Source organism: Pteropus alecto, unplaced genomic scaffold, assembly GCF_000325575.1.
Source record: "Pteropus alecto unplaced genomic scaffold, ASM32557v1 scaffold3, whole genome shotgun sequence".
In the NCBI taxonomy this organism is placed as follows: Eukaryota; Metazoa; Chordata; class Mammalia; order Chiroptera; family Pteropodidae; genus Pteropus; species Pteropus alecto.
Genome location: NW_006442484.1, coordinates 37,662,836 through 37,685,069, shown reverse-complemented (window position 1 = coordinate 37,685,069; position 22,234 = coordinate 37,662,836). Strand labels below are relative to the sequence as shown.

Sequence of the window (22,234 nt, the reverse complement as noted above, 5' to 3'; positions counted from 1 at the left end):
AAGGCTGGTTTAGTGGCAACTTTTGCGTATTTTCTCAAAATAAACCAGCTTTTTCTTTTGCCTTCTTGATACCCCTTCACTTTACTTTTAAAGTACTACACAATTATTTTGCTTCACACATTATATACTCATTAAGACGATTTTAAAACAAAAGGAGCACCAGGGGTGTTGCACATTTAAAATATGTTGTGGTCAAACCAAATATTTTTAACCCTTCAATAAGTGGTCCAGAAAAAAGAACTATTGGTTTTAGTCGTATTCTTGCTGCCTTGGATAAGCAGCCCAATGGCCTCACTGTGGCTACTTTTTCTTCAAGTAAAATGTTGTAAGTCAAGATATGGATATGCATATCCAAAAGATCAGACTAAGGCCCTGACAGTATGTATGACCAAAAGATTTTCCTCTTCCACTTGCAAGACAAATTCCAGAAGTTCTGAGATCAATGGCTAGATTTTAAAGGCAATCTGTAATGGCTGAATCTTTTATTTTTGCCTCTTGAATCATACTGCAGTTTGTGAGAGTCAAACATTTGATAGTTGATTGAAAATAAATGAAATGTGAGCGCATTTCAGTGGAAGTAGGCCAGTTGCTAACATTCTCGTCTATCTCTGAAAGTTAAATTTCATTATTTAATTGGATAAAAATCAACGGCAATATTCAGCATAAGAGGAAATTTCTACATAAGTTCATGCTATTAGGGGGAAAACATGGTCGCATGGCCTTTTGGGGTGCTGATTCTGTCATTTCTTATGAGTGGTATTGCAGTTAACCTTCTTGAAAACTTCATATTCAGGTACCATGTCCTTGAGGACATGGTTCTTGGATCAGCGTGCGGCTTCCACAGCATTGCGCCAGGCTTCTGCTACAGCCAGGCATGTTTTCTGCGGCTGAATTAGGTCTGGAGAATGTTGCATCTTAAAACCTGCTTCCCAGTGTGCATAAGCCATCATCCCTCTGTAGACTTAGTAGTTTCTACAAGGGATGGAAGAATCGAACCTTAAATGCCATAAAATATTGGAAGAGTAGGAAGAAAATAGTACAAGAAAACAAGTCCGAGCTTGTACTATGTGGTTTTATATGGAAGCTTTCTATTGTTATGCCTATATACTCTTAATATTTTTCTAACTACTTCAGAATGAGTATTAATTTTAGTTATTTAGTATAGTCATCAAGTTCCTTAATATGGAAATTTTCATTTCAGGTTTCTTTGCTCTTTTTTTATATCATAGTATCACAGCTATGGCAATATATAGAAAGTAAGTTATTCTTTGTATTTATCATCAGTCTCGTGCTTTTAAATCAGTTACATGCTTTTAAATAAATCATTTTGGAAGTCATATTGGTATGGCTATGACAAAATGTATCACAAACTACACCCTACCGGAGTATAAATGTCAAAGTGTTGAACTTAGAAAATGTTTAGATTCTGTAGATAGTATTACATCAATGTGTAGAAGTTTAAATGCTTAAGAAGTTTCCTAGGGTATAAGTTAATGGTTTAAAAATACAGCAATAAAATTATTTATGTATCCAGTGACCAAAGTATATCAGGAAATATATGATAATTGGTTGTTATAACTTAAAGACAGCCTAAGCCTTAATTTTAAATTGTAAGTAAATTCACATTTTCAAAAATTTTATGTAGTTGATTCGATATTTTCATAATTTTATAGAATAAAATGCATTCTATGACAAAATCATGGCCTATGAAGGTTATAATATAAATAAGCCTGATTCTTCAATTTAGGAAGAATTAACTTTATGGCAACCTCCATAGGGAAAGGAACTTCTCACAAAACACTTTTTAGTGAAATGAACACTAGTTTACCAATTATCTTTTAAGCTTTGGTTTGAGGGTCTCAAGTCTCTGTCTGAACATTCCTTAAGGAACTTTCCAGAGCATAAATTTTAAGAATTTATCCTTATATTATCCTTATAAACAGAAAAACTCCTGGGTAACAGTGAAGCAATTCTCTATGTAAAATGCTTGTTTGAGAAGACATGCAGAGTTTTTTCCTTTGCCTGTTTTCAAAAGACATGTTTTACCTCATAATGCTAGGAGGATAGAGGCTAATTAACTCACTACTGATCCTCCCTACTTTATGATTTTTGAATGCATAGTCTCCATAGCATTTAGAAAATTAAAATTATTTATATCCAACACGTTAACCATATTTACCAATGTTAATAATGTGAAGCCAGTACCAATAACAAAAATACATACAGAGAGGTCAATACTTAGTAAACACCAGATTTAGTTGTCATTCAGATTAGCAGCTACTATTACTTATGCTGTGAAGGGCTTGTTCAAATAAGTGTTTAAGATACCTGTATAATATATGGCAGATAATTATAATGAAAAATATTCAACACTTCACAATTATATTAACAGTAGTAAAATGAGAAGTGAAGGATGACTATATTTTCTACAGTTTTCTAAAAGAAAAGTATATGTACTTGTGTGTGTATATACACATATACTTATTAATATCTTCCCTTAGATTTCTTTATCAAATGTCAGCCTATATTTTAGAGCAACATTTTGGAAATAACATGTATTTTTATCACTAACATATTATTAATTAGACAATTCCTATTCATTAAGAAAATACATTTTCTAATACAATTAGACTTCTGTCAAGACCATGATGGAGGGATTTAGACATTTCCATGATTATTTCAAAATAGATGAAATTATCTAAATACTATAATTCTCTCTATAAGAATAATTCTAAAATGCAATCATTAATTTATTCACTCTTCATAAACCTGATCAACACTATTTAGTGTCTATTTTATGCTTGGATATTTTGGTATACATATGTGTGTGTGTGTGTGTACATTTTTGGTATATATGTTTATATATATGTACATAAGTATATAATTTTACGTACATATATAATTTATATATATTTATAAGAATATTTAGTCAAAACAAACAAGTATAAGGACTAAAAGTCTATAAAATTAAGTGTGGAAATATCATGCAAGAAAGAAAGGATTCATGGAGAAGGTGGACCATGACCAGGCTCAAAAGAAATTCCTGAGCTTGAAATGGCCAAGAAAAAGAAGAAACACGAAACTTTTCATAACTAATCTCAAAAAAAATTTGGTTTCTTACTGGTTTTATATATGCAGTTATGATATTATCATATTATGCAATTATGATATTATTACTGCCACTCATTAAATGTCATAGTGTCCAATCCATAAAACAAGAAGTAACATTTGAAGGAAAGAGTTAGTTGCTGAGTCAAAACAATTATCTAATATTTTCTTCATGAAACCAGAAGCTGCAGCAATTCTATCCAGCACTAGCTTTCCTAGGATTTCCTTAGAAAAATAAAGATATCCTGGCTGTAGTAAGCCCAAAATTCCTAGGAGAAGAAAATGTCTTGGCCTTCCACCTCTCCAAAATGTAGAGGAATTTAATGGTAAAATTCTTGCACTATAATAATCCTATAAATCATCAGCCAAAAATCATCAGTCTAGCTTCTATCTGCAGACTACTCCAGACATGGAGGTATTTTATTATAGAATTATATTTTGACTTAAAGTAATTTTAATAATATATTTAGTTGTACCTGGCTAGCCTCTCCCTCAAAGTAACATCACAGAAAGTATCATCTGGATACTATTCTTCAATTAGTTCACATTATAAAATATTAAACTACATTTATATTATAATTTCAATAAATCAAAAATTTTGAGCCAAATTTCCTCCGATATGATCTATATTGAGGGAGTCATTTAGATATTTTTTAATAACACATTACTCTTTCAGAAGCAGAGTGACCCTACCACTAGCTACTAAAGTAAATGGAGATTTTGAAAGCATTAACCTGTCCATGTGCTGTTCTTTCCTTCTAAAAGCTTTACATTGCCTAGGCTGTGTTGTATGTCATGTCTTTGCACCAGTTTTCATAAAGCATTACACATCCATAATGTCTTCCCAAGTGATCTCAGAGTACTTACTAGATATTTATTCTTGTAACACTGAAGTGGCTCTTCTTAGCCATGTGGCATGTCATAGTGATTTATATAATGGAAAAATTCACAGCCTGATCACATGTTGAATTAAGAATGTGCTCCTAATAAGTCTACCCAGATTCTGGACAATGCCATTTACGAAGAAATTTCCATTTAGAATTCTTTGGCAAGTACTGAATTCATAATTCATTTAAGCAATTGAGAGAGAGAGAGAGAGAGAGAGAGAGAGAGAGAGATCCATCTTTTTCTGCTAGTAAAGAGTGAAGAAAATTACATAAGCCAGAGGAAAATATAGCTCAAAATTGAAGTATAATGACTGTGACTAATGTTAATGAGCCATTCTTCCTTTCTAAAATTATAGAAACATGGACAGTAGTTACAGACAACTGGTAATGTTCTTTGCCCTCTGAAAATTTCCATTGGAAGTGATGGAAAATACAATTTGATTTGATGCATTTTAATTAATATAATCAGCAGTGGATGTCAGCATACAAGACTTTTATCAAACTATTCTTGAGTTGGTCTTAGTCTTAATGTATTAAATTATTTTCATATGGATTCATACATAAATGGAGATCACAGAACAAGTTAATCAGTATAATCCATCCTTTCCAAATCACCCACATTGAATGCTGTCTAAACATTTTTTCGTCTGAACCAAGTCAGTAGTTGCATTGTTTTGAAAAGTAGGACTTTAATTATTTTATAATTATTAGTATGAATTATGTAAAATCAGTAATGTTAATAGAATCAAATGCTATCTCTACCATTTTTTGCACCCTATGACAGAGTATTTCCAAATTAACTGAATAAAAGGGGAAAAAAGTTACATCTTTGCAATGGGGTTTTGTTTCCAGAAATTAAATGCAACCAGCTCATCTGAAGGAAGCACAGTTGATGTTGCTCCACCCCGAGAAGGTGACCAAGCTGAAATTGAACCAGAGGAAGACCTTAAACCAGAAGCTTGTTTTACTGAAGGTAAACAAGCTCTAATATGATTAAATGTCATCTCCCCTTTTTCCTTACAGAGAAGGATGATACCTCATTTCAAAGAAATATTTCAAAAAATTGGTGAAGGCATGTTTATCTTTGTTTTCCTCTTTTCTTCCTAAATGTTAGTTTATCTATACTTCCAGATTATACTATAGCAGTGTCTGTGCTTGCACAATTAAGATGATTTAACATGTCTTTTTCCTTTAGTCCTCAGAATAAAGTTGACTCTATGAGATAAATGACATTCTGGAATGTCATCTCATTGATACAGCACTCCCTTCAGACCTCATTGTTAGTATGATTATTTGATTTATAGATGCTGCAATAATTACACCCCAACCCTTATAGTTTCAAATGTGGTTAATTTGTGCTGTAGCCAGAGCTGTCTAGGGATGTAAATGTGTTGTAGAGCTTTGACACAGAGAAGAGTAATTCTCACAGCAACCAGTGCAGTGTCTTGCATACAAATCAATAAAGATTTGCTGACTCAGTGTGATTGGATTTAATCTGATAAGTAAAAGCTCAGAGAGTTAGAGGAGGAGAGTAGATTCAAGTTAGAAATAACATGAAAGCAAAGAGGGGGAGGAAAAGAAATAGAGATACTGACTGACAAGATGAGTCATAGGTGTGACTTAGAAAAGCACTGAAGCTGAAAATAAATTAGCTTGGGAAAACTGACAATGGCTGATAACTGGGAAGACAGGGGGATTTTCTGTCATGATAAGAAGGGAGTGAAAGTCCAGGATCACATCAAAAAATGAATAAACAATTTGAATGTGTAGTTTTCCCCCAAACCTGAGAAGTGTTATTGGACCCTATTTCCATCAGTGACCTTGAGGTGAAGAGAGATCCTAACTAGTGTTAAGGAATGAAACATTTATACTCAAGCAACTCTTGGTAAAGTAATTCCTTGAATTCTAGATAGCTGGCTAAATAACTAAATCTGAAAATGATTCATTATACAGGAAGGATATTGAAGATAACTAGAGAATGGAGTAACCAGTTACCCTATAAAATAATGATCTGAGCCTGGGGTGTGGAGGGAGCAACAAAGTTTTTTTTTTTTTTTCCTAATTAATAGTAAAATATTTTTCTAATTTATTATATTTAATTTTATCTTTTAGGATGTATTAAAAAGTTTCCATTCTGTCAAGTAAGTATAGAAGAAGGCAAAGGAAAGATCTGGTGGAATCTTCGGAAAACCTGCTACAGCATTGTTGAGCACAACTGGTTTGAGACTTTCATTGTCTTCATGATCCTTCTTAGTAGTGGTGCTTTGGTAAGTGAAAAGCATATTGCAAGAATCAGATTCTAGTAGAATAGCTTATTTTCTGAAAATACCAGAAGCATATGTTGAGTTTAAGAAGTAAAGGAGAAAGTGTATCTGTGCCTTGCAGAGCTTGGCACCCAGAGTTGAATTGTGCAAAATTCAGTACAAAATAAATCAAGGCCATGAAGAGCCAGATGGAATTTCTCATCTGGTGTTTTTCTAACAGATGTTTTCCTCACTGAGACAATCATTTACAGAGACATTCTGTAACTATGTTACCTTCCACATCAAATACCATCCAGTTCTCACTATTAATCATATTAACATTTATAGACTAAAAGTATATCTTGCTTTCTTTATGTCTAATCAATTTATTCTTTCAAAATAATATGGATCATTCAGGAAATCATTCCAATCATTATGTTGGAATAGTTCAAGTCTCTCCCTCATCAACAAAACTTCTAATTATTTTCTGAGTTTACTACTATCTAAAAGCAAGTCTTTGTAGTAGTAATTGAAATAGAAATTTTGGGGTAAAAGGCAGGGAAGAAAGTACATACTAAATCAGTGAAGATACTGACATTTCCTTGCCAACATTTTCCATTAGTTTTAGACTTTAAATGTTGTCTAATGTTCAATGTTTGCCTGATGTTAGCTAATATTTATTAAATTATTGCTTTGTGACCAGTATTATACTAAGCAATTTTATCAAGTATTTGGGGGAGGCAAGCCATTCAAGTAAAATAAAAGCATTCTTCATTCACAGGCTTTTGAAGATATATACATTGAACAGCGAAAGACTATCAAAACCATGCTAGAATATGCTGACAAAGTCTTCACTTATATATTCATTCTGGAAATGCTTCTCAAATGGGTAGCGTATGGATTTCAAACATATTTCACTAATGCCTGGTGCTGGCTAGATTTCTTGATCGTTGATGTAAGTATACTGAGTGATTTTTATTAAATTGTTTTTTAAAAAGGCAAATTTTACATTTCATATACTTCTAGAATTAAAACTTTGACTTTTGAGAACCTGGTTTCACTAATGTTGACACAATTATGCAATTATCTTTTTAAAAATATAATAAATGCAATAAATGCAAAAATGTTAAAAGTCTCTTGGAAAACAGTAGAAGAGGTCCTAAAGATGTGGAGAGTGGTAAGAGAAAACAGAGAGAGAACTGCTCTGTCATAAGGAGACAGCTCTTCTTTTTCTGAAAGTTAAGGACCTCAAGTTAAGGAATAACTTTAAAAAAATCAGTGTTAATTGACAGATCTAAGCACTTACTAACAGTTCAAAAAAAAAAAAATTCAGGGAAGTAAAATCAAGACAGATTGGGGCCAGCAATTATGAGAATTGCTCTTTAATACCTTACTAGAGTACATTTTGTTAAATAATGTTAAAAAAAAAAAACCTACATTGTATCCATTCAGCTGTATACCCACAAAGAATAAAATGCATTTCTATTCTTAAATCAGTAGTTAGATAGCCCAGGAGCTAATCAGATATTTACCATGCAAAGAGTTAGGTGTAGGAGCCTTGCTCTGAATCTGATTACCCTAGGATAAGCAGTCATAGGAACTTTGCCAATAACAGGATCTGACTTACAGCCATTTTTTTTTTTTTATTCCAAGCGATGTAGAGGCAATGGGGCAAAATAACAGTCACCTGGTTCTTTGTAGTCTGTGATATTCCATTGCACAAGGCTTTCGCAACAAAACAAAGTGCTCTAAGCAACCTCTAGCTGTTTCCTAGCAATCATAAAGCACTTTATTTTTAGCTTTAACACTTGCCACTATTAATCAATGATTATCGTACATGTCCATTCATTCTTTTTATCATTTTTGACAAGTGTGGGCCTATCTAAATTCTATTTCCCTTTCTCTCACACATACATACTCATCTCTATAACCAAAATGTGTTCAACTCTTTGAGTTGAGAATAAATCTGCTTCCAAGTCACTCTTAATACACCAGAAATGACTTCCAATTTCCATGGCTGGTATTTAATAAATACTAAAGATGAATGTCAGTATTATCCTGAAAAGCTATCCATAAGAGGAAGTTTAATATTCTCATATTCTGCAGCTGGAATAGACCTTAAGGAATATCTAACCTTTATTCTGGTTTTCTAAAGAGTTTATTTTAAAATGAAGCCTCAGTTTAAATAATTTTCCTAAAATAGCATATCTACTTAGTAACAAAGCTAAGATTAGTGTCCAAATTTCCTAATTCTCAATTCAGGGCTCTTTTATCCCACAGATTTCTTATCTAACTGGTACAAATGTATTATTATTTTTACTGATTAGCTTTAGGATATAGCATTTATAATCTCTAGCTTCTTCCTGAAAAGATGGAACACTAAATACATTAAGAATCTTCTTTAGTTCAAAAAGATTTTGTCATGTATGAAGATCATTTACAAATTTGATAGAAGTTCTTCAGAACATTGTGAAATTTATTGAATATTTACATTTACTAAAAAATTTATATTCACTGAAATACTACATTGCACTTTTAGTATTCCACGTATTTCCCTCATCCAGAAGATATGAATATGATGCAAAAAAAATCTCTCAAAAACAGGGGCTTTGTATCTTGTTTGTGTCCTTAAACAGCTGATATAGACACTTAGGGATCTATCAAATAATGTCAAAAATGAATAAATCAATGACAAAGAATGGTGCCCAAAAAATTACTTTTTCTTTAAGTGAGACTAAATTAATAGATTAGAACTGGGTATTTAAAACATCTTACCTTTGGGTAAATTATGTTACTTTAAATGGGTCTATTTTTTTCTTTTTCCCAAAGCAGGGACTGAAATACACAAGTTAGTTGTAATCTCAGATAACAACTTGTTCTCAGACCACTGGGTCCACTGAGCTAAAGTAAATGCAGAGTTAAAATAGTTTCACAATCCTTCAGGTATATTGCTGTAACAAAACTAAATAGCCACAGAAAGCTAAAACAAAAGAAAAAACAAAACTGAGGTAAGAGTGAAGCACTTCAAACCAGAAGAAATATACTTTTGAACTTTGAGAAATTTATCTATGTAAAAAATGTAATTTCTTCAGTTCTCTAAAAGTAAAAGTAGATTATAGTGGGCTATCTGTCTAACTTTCTAACATTCATTCACTAATTCAATTAATATGTTAAGCATCTAATAATGATCACATGCTACTTTAAAGAGCTATGAACAAGATGGATCGAGTCCTATTAGAGCTTACACTCTATGGGAGAGTAGAACAGATAGTAGAGATGTAAACAAATAAAATCTAAAAATAAGATAAATGCAGATGGTGATGACTGGTATGAGATAAAACAGGATAATAAAATAGACAATGGCTGCAAAGTAGGAAGCAGGAGGAGAGTATTAGGTAGAGTGTCTAGGGAAGGTGTCTTTGTGAAAGTAAACAATGAGAAAAGGTGCTTTGGGGCTGCTCTAACAGAATCCCATAAACAAGTGACTTATAAACAAGAGAAATTTATTTCTTACAGTTCTGGAGGCTGGGGTGTCCCAGATCAAGTTGCCAGCAGTTTCGATGTCTAGTGAGATCCCTCTTCTTAGCTCATAGACAACATCTTCCCTCTGTGCTCTGGTGTGGAGAAATGGGTAATTGAGCTCCTGGGGTCTCTTTTATAAGGCACTAATTCTATTCATGAGGACTCCACCCTTATGACCTAATCACTTCCTAAAGGCCCCACCTCCAAATACCATTACTTTGGGGCTTATGTTTCAACATATGAATTTTGGGGAACATAAACATTCAGTCTATAACAATGGTCCAGCAATTCAAAGACCTAAAGGAATAGAAAAGAGCAATCTGAAGGCCCTGAAGTAAGTATGAGCCACAGACACTCAAGAGACAGAAAACTGTTGTACTTATGTGTGATGAAACATGGGCAAGGATGATAAAAACAATTCAGAAAGTTACCTAGGGGCCATAGCAAGAAGTTCGTGCTTTATTATATATTATATATATTATGTAATTTATTACATATTGATTATATAGTGGGAAGCTCAGGGAGGGGAGCAAGCAGGGATCCAATCTACTGTTTTAAAATGATAACATTTTAAAGTCGAAGAATGGTTCAGTCGGAGCAGGGAGACCAACCAGGGAGTTGTGTTAACAACCTAGGAAAGAGAAGATTGTGTCTTAGACTAAGGTGATGGGACAATTATGGACTAGATGTGTGGTGTAAAGAGAGGATTTGACAAACAGATTTTCTTTCAACCTCGACTTGAATAAATGGTAGAGAACGAAGCCATTAACTGGAATGGAGAAGAAGAGAACAGGTTTGACAGGGCAAGCAGATGGTAAGTGGAAGAAAAATGTACTAAGTTTGAGATGCTGATTAGACATTGAAGAGTAGATGTTGAATTTTACGTAAGTCTCAAATCTGGAGAGAAATCAGGACCTGATTATCATTTTAGGATTCATTGGGATACAGATGGCATTTGACGCCATCTGTATTAGCTCATGAACTTGAATGAGTTTACCTAGGCAGGGAATGCAAGGTGACAAGGTAGCACAGTCTAAACTCTGGGGAACACTTCAACAGTTAGAGGTTAGGCAAAAGGTAAGGAGCCAGTAAATTAGATTAAGAAGTTGCTATTAGATGAAAAAGGAAAATAGAACATGCACGGTATCACAGAAGCCCAGAGAAGATAGTTGGGTTTTCCAAAAGAGGAGTGATCAATTCTATAAGGCTATAAGGAGGTCAGTGACATGAATACAGAGAAATGCCACTTAGATTTGGCAAAATAGAGGTCACTGGTGTTATAGATAAGCATTGCCTCATGGAAGTGATGGGAATAAAGTACTAGAAATATTGGAAAGATTGAAAAATGGAGACGAAGAAACAGAAACAGCAAATATGATAACTCAAGTTGGAATCAAGTAGGACAACTTAACTCATGCCTTTGTCTGCCAAGATACTGTACCACTACTTTTTCTGATTCTGTATTTTGTTCCTATCCAAAGGTCAAAAAGATACTATCTTCATATAAAAACCAAACTATCCGATACTATCACTATACAAGTTATAATATAGATACTGTTATTAGCTCCACAATGAACTAAATACATGATAATAATTTATTTTAAAAGAAATTCAGATTTCTTATGATTTTATTGATTTTTGCATAAATGTCATCTCCAAGAAAATACATCCAAGCTCCTGTCATGATGACTTCAAATTTGGTTCTAAATTATCTAAAGTAGTGATGTATCCAAAACACAGTCTTAGTAAAATATTCAAATATCATGAAATATTTATTGCCCATGAATGATTTCCACTCTACAGACAGCACAGGTTGCTGATGTGGTTGAAATGAGATGCTTGATGTTTGCCACTCAGAAACTTTTTTTCCCACTTGTTCAAGGGCTCCTTAGTACCCTCATCGGCTGCTCTATTGAGGTGAACAAAAGTAGAATAGGGATACATTCTGATTCTAATATGTATTTACAATTGCCAGTAGCCTCTGTACTCTAGTGGTCCCTGCCTTAGCTCTTGACATTCACTCTTGACATACTGGCATACTCAAAAATGAAACTAGTGTTATTAGTATTAGAAGTAGCACAATAAGAGGCCTAGCACTTCCTAAGCACTTACTGTGGGAATGGCACTAATTAAGAGCCTTACCTAATAAAAAGGAAAATTGATAACCCTAATTTAATGCTTCCTGTGTACAGTTGTTGCTAAAAGCACTTTGTATGTGTTAACTCATTTAATCTTCAAAACTCTGAGTTAGAAACCATAACCCCTCTCATTGTGCAGATGGGCAAACTAAGGCAAAGAAAGGTTATTACTTGCCCAAGTAAACATAGCTAATAAGAGGCTAAACTAGATTTTGTACCCAAGCAGTCTGACTCTAATGACTGTGCACCTAACCACTTTATTATACTGCTCATTATCAATCTCTTTTTAATATAAATTGTTTATTAATCCTCTTAACGATCCTATAATGTAAGTCTTATTGTCTGTTTTGGTACTGAGAAAATGAGGTTTAGAGATGTCATACCACTAATGAGTGGCAGAGCTACCTCCACCTAGCACTGTGCTCTTTGCCCCATATTTCACAACAGAGCCTTGATCTATTTGAAATATTGTGTTGCACTAGTCAAAGTGTTCTCATATTATACTTAGAAGGTGGTTGCCTTTGTGAATGAAAACAATGAGATGCCTTGCTAATATGTACACACCTTCCTTAATTTCAGCTACAGCTCTTGTGCAGAGAATTAAATAAAAATAACTTTGGATATAAATTATTGTCATTTCGTATCAATTTCTGGCCTCTCTCCAGAAATACTTCCATGTAAATATGGCTTTTCCTATAAATGTCTCCTAGTAGGATTGATTCACTTTGTTCTTTTTTTGGAAGGATTTTATTCTCTTTTAGTATTATCAATTTCTTAATATGAAAAATTTCTCACAGGTTTAAAAAGATAATCCTATTAATTAGTTTAACAGTATAAAATTCTGTATTCCATTTGTTAAAAGATCAAAACTTTTAGGACAATGGGGTTTTAGTCTTTAATTCTGTTCTCTCCTGAAATCCCAACCCACATTTCTAAATGCTTCCTACTGACACTCCTTCCTACTAAAACTCTTTCTGTCTGAGTACATTCATTATCTTACTCTTCAATCAGCATTTCTTCCTTAATTCCCTGTTTAGTCTAAAGGTGGCATATCTATGAAGCTAAACCAGGTGTTATCTTCAGCCTTTCCTTCTCTATCACTCCTCACAACCAATCAATCAGTATGTTTCCAACTAAAAAATGAATTGGGGTCTGGATCCTCTTCTTCAACGACAACACCATTAGGACTAATTGGACCAAGCAATGGCTTACTAAATGTCCTCCCTGCCTCCAGTTATAACCTCATCACATGCCTCCCTTAGAAAGATCCCCATGGCTCTTACTCTTCTTAAAGTCCATTGGATACCGTAGAAATTCATGAGCTAGGATTCTAAACAGTGACAGTAAAGGCAGGTAAGCATTCTCATGTATAATAATCATAACTAACCTTTGTCTTAATTCATTTAATCTTCACAACCACTAAGGTATCTGTTCCTATGATCCCAGTTTGGTAGATGAGGAAATTGAGGCACAGAGTAATTACTCAGCTATTAAGTGACCATATGTTTACTACATAAAATGTCAAACAAAATTCCTATTTTCCCAGAAAAAAAAAAATTATTAAACCTGAGGATAGACTCATAATTAGATACCCTATATACAGAAGTACTTGGTTAAAGATGATGTATCCATAAATATACTGTGATTTGTCTTTTCAGTATAAATAACATATAGTGTTATTTTGCTTTAATCATTTTGAAGTTACTGAACTATACAATTCCAGACAAGAAAATAAACTTAGAAATTAGCTGGGTCAAAATTCTCATTTTAAAAAAATGATATTTGTAATACTTAAATGACATGTCTGTGGAACCAATGGCTCTGTTTGCCACACAGCAGTCCAGTGATGCACCACCACAATTTACTCATCCATTCCCCAGGGACGAACAGTTACATTATCTCGTTTCCCACTGCCACAAAAGAAAAAAAAAAAGGCATAATGACTGAGATGTTCGCTTTTATATAGCTTGTGAGCATTGTGAATTTTCTAATCATGTACAAAGTAAAAGACAAACTGTAAAAGCTTAAGACAGAAGCAGAAAATATGTCAAAGGCAAAGAAAGAGTCAGCCCCTGAGTTACAAACTCCTCATACATAAAAATGAACTCTCATTCCTCACTAACATTGCATAGAAACTGTTTACTTCTCACAGACACTGGATATCCTTCACTCCATTCCTGCCACAAAACTTACCCGTCCCAGCTGGCCAAATCCCACCATCTTCAGTATCCCCACCCTCCCGACTACACCAACAGCCCTTGACACCACTTCCCCGGCAGCTGTGCACCTGACCCCCACCATTACCTGAGCTCTGTTTTAGAAGCCACTTAGCAGACAGGAAACACAACTGTTGTGGAGTAGAAGAAGGGAGGTGTGCACTTAGAAATCTGAAGGTCCATGCCCTTGCTGTAAGAAATATTGAATTAATCCACATGCTATTTAAACCCTATGGTACTATTAATGGAAAACCTTCAACTGCATGATATTTTGAAGAGGCTTTTATGGTTTTATAAGTCTCGCAACATGGATTATTGTTTCTATGTTCTGACTTCTGTAGCAGATATAGATTTTACTCTGTAAGCTGTGAAGGTGTCCTATTCAATTCTGCTCTCCTGCAGGGCTGGAGAGAGGTAGATGAAGGGACTCAAGAGTGCTCACCTTTCCTGTATAGAGAATTTCAATCAGTTCTGTTTTCAGTGCCATCTGCTACCCCCGTTTTAGAGGAACCTAATGACTCCAGGTCCAGAGTGTTTTAAGAATTCACTGCAAAGGTTTGACTTTCTGCTGCTTCTGCTCTGCTGAGAAAGTGATCAATCCCGTGCTCTCCATAGTCCAGATTTATTTTTTAACCCTCCGCTTTGTTGTCTCTTCTCACATTCTCTGTTTGTACTCCTTTGCTTTCCTTCTAGTTGGATTTCAATAGTGAGTTTAAATAAATGTGTTGTTCAAACAGATTAAAATGGAAGTCTGGAGAAAATCTGTATGTTATACTATTTGGTTAATAACCTTTTTGTCACTGATTTGTAGGAGTACTTTTCAGATTAAAGAAATTTACTATTTTGTCACAGGTGGTAACGACTACTTTTCCTTTTAGGGTTGTTGTTTCTGTTTTTTTTTTTTTTTTTTTGTCATGTAGAAATTTTTCATATTGATTTAATCAATTTTATCAGCCTTTTTTTCTTCCTGGTTTTTCTCATGCTTATGAAGACCATTTCCTTTCAATATTATTTTTATTATTAAAATATTTTCTCATGTCTTCCCACTTTTATAGTTTGAGTTTCATTTCTTCATCCATTTTGACGTTTTAATTTTCAATCAATCTGGAACTTATTTTGGTGTAAGAAATGAGGTGAGGCTCCAAGATTATTTTCCTCACAATGATTCCTTCACTTAGGTTGTTCTTTTTACTTCCCATTTAAAAGGCTAATCTTATCTACATGCTCTTACTTGGGTCCAATTGTCTTGGGTCCAATATAGATTTGTTTTATTTCATTTATTTCTTTGTCTACTAATATGACAGCTTTAATTATTGCTGATTTATAACTGGTTGTAATATCAGGTGGACTTTGTCCTCTTCTCTTCTTCTTAAAACAATATTATTTTAGATTATCTCATTCTTTTTTTCTTCTAATATTTTAAAGTTTGTGTAGTACCAAAAGACACTTACACAATTGTAAAAAAAAATGAAAAAATATATTAATACCTAAGATAATTATATTATTATTTATAATAGTCTTCGCTTTATTCTTGTTTTTGTTTTTTTTTGAGGTCAGCAATAATATATCTGCAAATAATGACTTCCTTTGTTATTCTAATTCTTATAGCTCTTATTTTTTCTTTCAGAAAGTGTTAAATAAAAATGTTGGTGGTGGGCATATTCTTTTATTTCTGGTTTTAATGGGAATGCTTCTAGATTTTGCCATCGAAAATTATGCAAGCTTTTGGATGGAAATATATTATCTGAATATATGGAGGTTATCATATGGTTTTAATGTTTTAGCTTTATATTATATTTAAAAAATCATCTCTAGCCATTTTTAAGGGAAATAAATTCATATTACTTGGTTCATTAACCAATCACAAGACTTCCAAGGTCTTCTTCAGAATAATCAATCCTTCCTGCATTATTATTTTCTTTCTTTGTCTCAGCTGTCATAGGACTGTTGAAAAATGTGGATGACAACTAAACCACCCCTGAAACAGACAATTTTGTATAGTATTTGCTGTATAGTGAGGTACTTAGAGTCATGTAAATTTGTACTAAAAATTCAGTTTTTGGTAAAGAGTTCTGTTACAGTTTATACATATTAGCAGGAGTGCCTTTTGTGTTTGGCAAAAAAGAGATGAATATTAAAACACTTGTATTAAAAACTGGGAACAAAGTTGCTGAGGTGAAAACACTGGACTCGAAAACTGAAGACCTAAATTCCAGTTACGAGCTTGCTCCTTGCTACCTTTTCTTGGACTAGTCATTTGACAACTCTGAGACAGACATAATGAGTGAAAAAGATCATTGTAAGCCATAAAGCGCTCTACTAATATAGGACATTGTTTAAATTTTAAGTATATTGCCAATCTTTAATTATTTATTTCAAAATTACCTTTAAAGCATATTGTTTTTCACAATAGTCAACTTAATAAAATGAGTTTTGTGCTACATAAAATGACATGAGGTCCATTAAAAAAAAGGGGGGTGGGAGGCGGTAAGTCACGAATACCGATTCTCTAGCAACACACAGAGCCAGCCCATGTGGGGTCATTATATGCAAGTGGTGCCTCCCAGCCTTCAAACCCACTACAATTTCCTATCTTTCCAGTACTTCTGGTTCTGGCCATTATCTCTTTTTCTTTTCCTCTTTTAAAGCATGAGCTTCTTTACTTTTAGGGCCTTGAAAAATTTACGGCCATTTACTTTTAAATAAAGAACTTGGTTGGGAGGATGAGGGAAGTCTTCAGAAGCACCTCCAGAAATGTAAAGTAGCTATTAATGCCTCTTGAGGAAAAAATGCCCAGAATATAGAAGTCTGCCTGTTCTCTAATAACCTTTCCATCTTTCCAGTCTTCTGTAGCAGCAAACACTAGACAGAAATGAATAGCTCAATAAATTATCCTGCCACTAGTCAAGTTTAACCTCAAGTCATTTATTTTTCTGTTCAATTTTGTGAGATGTATCCTAAATTAAACGATGAGGAGACAGTGGCTCCATTTGCCTTTAAAGCCTTGGTTTTGGTTTTATACCATGTGTTCTTGGGCAGATCATTGTTTTCATCAGACCTCAAAAGATTGTTGGGGGGATTCTTTTAGGCCATTTTCAACAGTCCTTTTCACAAGAAATTAAGCGCTAATGTCCTTAGGCCAGCCAATAGACGTAATGAATTAACTTCTTTCCTATGCATCAAGGAAAGAACTAGTTAGGTACAATCATTGCAAGAATTGAAAAGATAATTACTCAAGTCATTTCTGTATTTTATGGTTCAGATGAGGAACAAATTTTTGATAATAAATGTAAAAGGTTAAGATATGGTTCTGAAGTCAGATCACTTGGGTTGAAGCCCCAGTTCCACCTCTTAATACATGACATCTTTCTTTGGGGGTGGGGAGGAGGAGCCATTCAACTTCCTCATCAGTAAAAAGTCAAAACAATATTTAATTTTTGAGATTTATACAGGTAGAACACTTAGAACAGAGCCTAGCACATAGTAAATTATCAATAAATGTTATGTTGAAAGTAAATCAAAGCCAATATAATCTCTTCCACCAAAAAAGAAACGTCTTCTTTAATTTTTCACATATATATAGGTAAAATTTAACAAATGTGTAAATATCAAAAAGCTGTATTACCACTCTGAATGAGAGGTACTATATTCTAAATCATAAGTCCAGTAGTTTAGGTAAAAATTTCTTCAATATTATGAAACTATAACATGGTCTGATTAAATGTTCCCCTTGTTTATTTGTGCAACACATATTGACAAAAGCATATTCAACCAGACAGTATTAGGTATGTTAAGAGAAGACTGTTTCATCTCTGCCCATAAAAAGTTTATGTGACCTAGAAGAAAAGAGAAGATATCTATCCAATTTGACTCTGTTACCTGGTAAATGCCTCTCATGCACATAACCAAGATACTACACAAAATCAAGAAAAAAACATGAATTCTAATCAATGTTATTAAGTAAAGATATATGGAGGATATAGCTTTTGAACCAAGTCCTGAAACATCAGTAGTTTATATGCACAGGTTAAAAAGGGCTCCATAGTAACAATGTTTACAATGTTTATAAAAATGATCAAGGACTCAGTTTCACTGATAAGAAAAGCAATAGCACAAGATGAGGCTGGCAATATAAAAAGATCCCACTGTGTGGAAAATGAAGGCTGCCAAAATATGTCTTAAGTTTTATTTGGTGTCACTAAAGGACAGACACCACATCCTACGCCTTTAGTCAGAAGTTTATTTCTTGGTGGACTGATTAATAATTTTTCTTTTTGTAGGTTTCTTTGGTTAGCTTGGTAGCCAATGCTCTCGGCTACTCAGAACTTGGTGCCATCAAATCCCTCCGGACACTACGAGCTTTAAGACCTCTAAGAGCTTTATCCCGGTTTGAAGGCATGAGGGTAAGAACAGTAAAGCCTCTCTGATGATTCGTGTCAAAATTAGATGTAGGTAATAATATAGATACAGAGGAATGCCATACCCTTTGAAAGTTACTTAACAGAATTACAGAATTTCAGAGCAGGAATCTTAGAGATCACTAAGCCTAGCCTCCTAAAAGTGAAAGAGGTACTCAAAAATTGTGACAGAATTAGGACTAGAATCCAGGTCTTCTGATGACAGTTCGAGGATGTTTCCACAATATCCCAAAACTGTGTGCTGTCATTTATTTCTTTCCCATTGCTTATACACTTTGAAATGACTGTTTACTACTGATATTCTTTCTAGGAGGGGTTTTTCCTTCTCAACAGGTAGCTTTATTCCTCAAAACTTACTGGTAACAGATGAAAAGTAAAATGGATTTTGTGTGCTTTCACTTCTTCGATTAATATCAGTAATAAAAATAGTTGTTGCACAAGAAAACACTAAATAGTAGACTCTAACAAAATTTATATATCCTAAGCAAAAAAAAGCAGGGGGTTAAGATAATTAAGTATTGCAGGCAGCCCTGTTGTTTGTTTCATAGATCTCTTTTAAGTGAACGTTCTGAATGAGGTTCACTTTTTCTATAGCACTTATATTTTCCTCTTGAACTCTCTTCCTTAGTGTATATTTTATGCATCTAAACATAAAGTACAAACTTACATACACACCCACTTGCCACACCCCTCAAAATACTATTTAGCATAAAGGCCAGCTTTGTTTAATACAGTTTGCAAATGTACGTGGATATTGAATTTCTTCTAGGCCACAGGGCTTTTATGTTAGGAAGTAGTTTGTTTGGGCAATAAAACATTTAGGCCTTGACTTTGAGATTTACTCACCAGTGAGAAAAAAACTCTCTCCAGAATTTTCAGAAGCACTATAAGCGAAGAAATACTAGATTTTACATTATAATTTTATTTCTTTGCTACTTGATAATCACAAGACAAGACAAAATTTATAAAAATTATTACACAATTTCAGGATCTTTTCACACAAACCTTTTATCATTATTGACATTACTTAAGCCTTCACCTGGTTTTATGATTTTATATTAAGAATTCATTTTCAAGGAAAGATAGTAATTAAACAAAATTAAAAAACTATAAATTTTCTCTAATCTGAAAAATATTCTATTTGCCATTTTTAATTCAATCATATGGCAGAATTAACATTCCAGCTATACATAGGTAAAATGTATCACTCATTTATTTGATGACAAGTGAACTTGTGGAGGTCATTTTACACAAATTTTAGTAGAAAAAAACCTGGCTTAATTATAACATATTTGACTTAATTTCTAAAAGAAATAAAATTCAAGTAGCATATGAAATTTTTACAATTAAGGATTTCAGGTTTTGATATCAACTTAAAAATCTTTGGTGATTTTTAAAATGATATTTATAATATTTTAAAATTAAACAATAGTTTCATTTAATATAAATGCTTAACAAAATAATCCTATATAAACCAAATTAAATTAGATAAGAAAAAGATGCTGTTGACCTCCCTAAAGATTTCAAAGTACAATTTAATATTTTCTGAATTTAATTAGAGGAAGGGTGACTGAATTTCTCCTTCATGAAATAGATCAGCCTGGTGAGGTAACATGTGCCCCGAAATGAACATTTAAGAGATTTGGAATAATAATAATGGGGATTGAATATATTCAGTACTTTCGTGTCCAGAAATAAATTCCATCTCATTTCTTAATTTAAAATACTTTTTAAAACTGGAATTTACCAATAGGGGATAAAAGAACCTTGTAAATTCCTAATCTCATTCTTCATAGCCATGAAAAGTTAACTTGATCTGCGGATATAGATTTAATGCATTATTAATACTTTGTTTATTTATAAAGGATTTGTTTGATCATATTTTCAAATCATCAATCATTCATTAACACTCTTGAAAATTAAAATGTATTACTGAATGATTATTTCTTCTGTTGGTATTTAATGCATCTTTTTCTTTTTTTTCCCCAGCATACATTTTTTGACTCCATCTATATCAGGTTTTGTAATTTCTTTTCACACTTTGACATATTTTGCTTTCCTTAAATCCTTTAGTTCTTCTGTTGTGTCACCATTTGTTTTCCTTTATCAAATATGTCCTAGAATATAACAGAAGAAACAACCTGTCTACCTAGATTTTTATTTAATTCTTTTCACATCTATTTTAGTATTAAATAAATGAAAGAAATGGTTTCCATTTTAATGATTTGTAAGCTGCTTTATCTTCGTGTCTTTTTCTAGGTGGTTGTGAATGCTCTTGTTGGAGCAATTCCCTCTATCATGAATGTGCTGTTGGTTTGTCTCATCTTTTGGCTGATCTTTAGCATCATGGGTGTGAATTTGTTTGCTGGCAAGTTCTACCACTGTGTTAACACAACAACGGGTAACATGTTTGAAGTTAGTGAAGTTAACAATTTGAGTGACTGTCAGGCTCTTGGCAAGCAAGCTCGGTGGAAAAATGTGAAAGTAAACTTTGATAATGTTGGTGCTGGCTATCTCGCATTGCTTCAAGTGGTAAGTGGCTACTGTGTCAGTTTTTAAAATAGTTCAAGTAAGATCATTTTTCTCTGATGTTCCTTGTTTGAATGATTAATATCTGACAGTAAAAAGTTAATGATTACTCCTATACTATTAGCTTGACCTTACCGTAAAGATGTTTTGTAGTTATTTTATAATGTGTTTTCCCGTGTCCAGCTTTTAGTATGTTTTAACATGATTTTATATTTCTGTTGTTTTTTTCTTGTTGTATTATTGATCTCTGTTCTGCTATTACTATTTTTAGTTTTCTGTAGAAATCATTGCCAAAGGAGCAACTTTATGTATTAAAATAACAATTTATATATTGTAGTAATGAATTAAAGGTATGGATTAATAGCCAGTTAATTAATTGTACCAACATCTAAAGAGCATAGTTTTACTATGTGTGGAAATGCACATTTTATGGAGTGGATTTCAAAATGTGTTTAATAATTTTGACTGTATATTTACTAATCAATAATTAGTTAATGAAAATGAGTGAGTTGTGTTTAAATATGCCATAGACTGGAATCACAGAGCTTACTTTCTGGTATGAAAGGGAGTTGAGACTGAGATGAGAGTTTTATGAATCTAGTTAAATTCTAGTGTGGAAAAAAATAGAAAATCTTTCAAGAGAAACAAATGAGTTCCAGACTCTAAATAAAATTTTGTTCTATTTCAATTTTAATTATCCATTTAATTCATTTCAATCTTTTCATAGAAAATTTCATAATATTGTACAAAAGTTATTTGTACCAACATTGTCAGATTTTCATATGGTAAAATGCATATTCTTAGATTAGGTTTCTATGTAGAATTCAAATATATGTTATTTACAGGCCACATTTAAAGGCTGGATGGACATCATGTATGCCGCTGTTGATTCACGAGATGTAAGTATCACTCAAATCTATTTATAGTTACTAGATTTTCCATAGTGAATATTTGTAATAATTTAACTAAAAGGCCAAGAATTGTATATTAGATATAATCAGAATATTCACAATTGTATGTACATTTCAATATAGATAATTTTTTAGTTAATATGTCTACCATATAATATATATATATCTAACTGCATGAATCAGAAGTCATAAGATTGGTCCAATAAATTAGATTCTTAAGATTAGGAAAGTTGCTCAGTGGGGAAGTAATTTGTCTTTCCCT

At 33.0% G+C, this 22,234-nt stretch overlaps 1 protein-coding gene across 6 annotated transcripts in view; it reads left to right on the top strand.

Annotated features, from left to right (window-relative positions):
• SCN3A (sodium voltage-gated channel alpha subunit 3) overlaps window positions 1-22,234 on the top strand; it is a 78,663-nt gene that overhangs the window by 51,399 nt on the left and 5,030 nt on the right. For all 6 annotated transcript variants that reach the window (XM_006921141.1, XM_006921137.1, XM_006921138.1 and 3 more), the window contains exons 17-22: window positions 4,848-4,968; window positions 6,108-6,262; window positions 7,020-7,193; window positions 18,395-18,517; window positions 20,792-21,064; window positions 21,907-21,960. In XM_006921141.1, coding sequence (XP_006921203.1) covers window positions 4,848-4,968; window positions 6,108-6,262; window positions 7,020-7,193; window positions 18,395-18,517; window positions 20,792-21,064; window positions 21,907-21,960 — 900 coding nt within the window. The remainder of the gene's footprint in view (window positions 1-4,847; window positions 4,969-6,107; window positions 6,263-7,019; window positions 7,194-18,394; window positions 18,518-20,791; window positions 21,065-21,906; window positions 21,961-22,234) is intronic.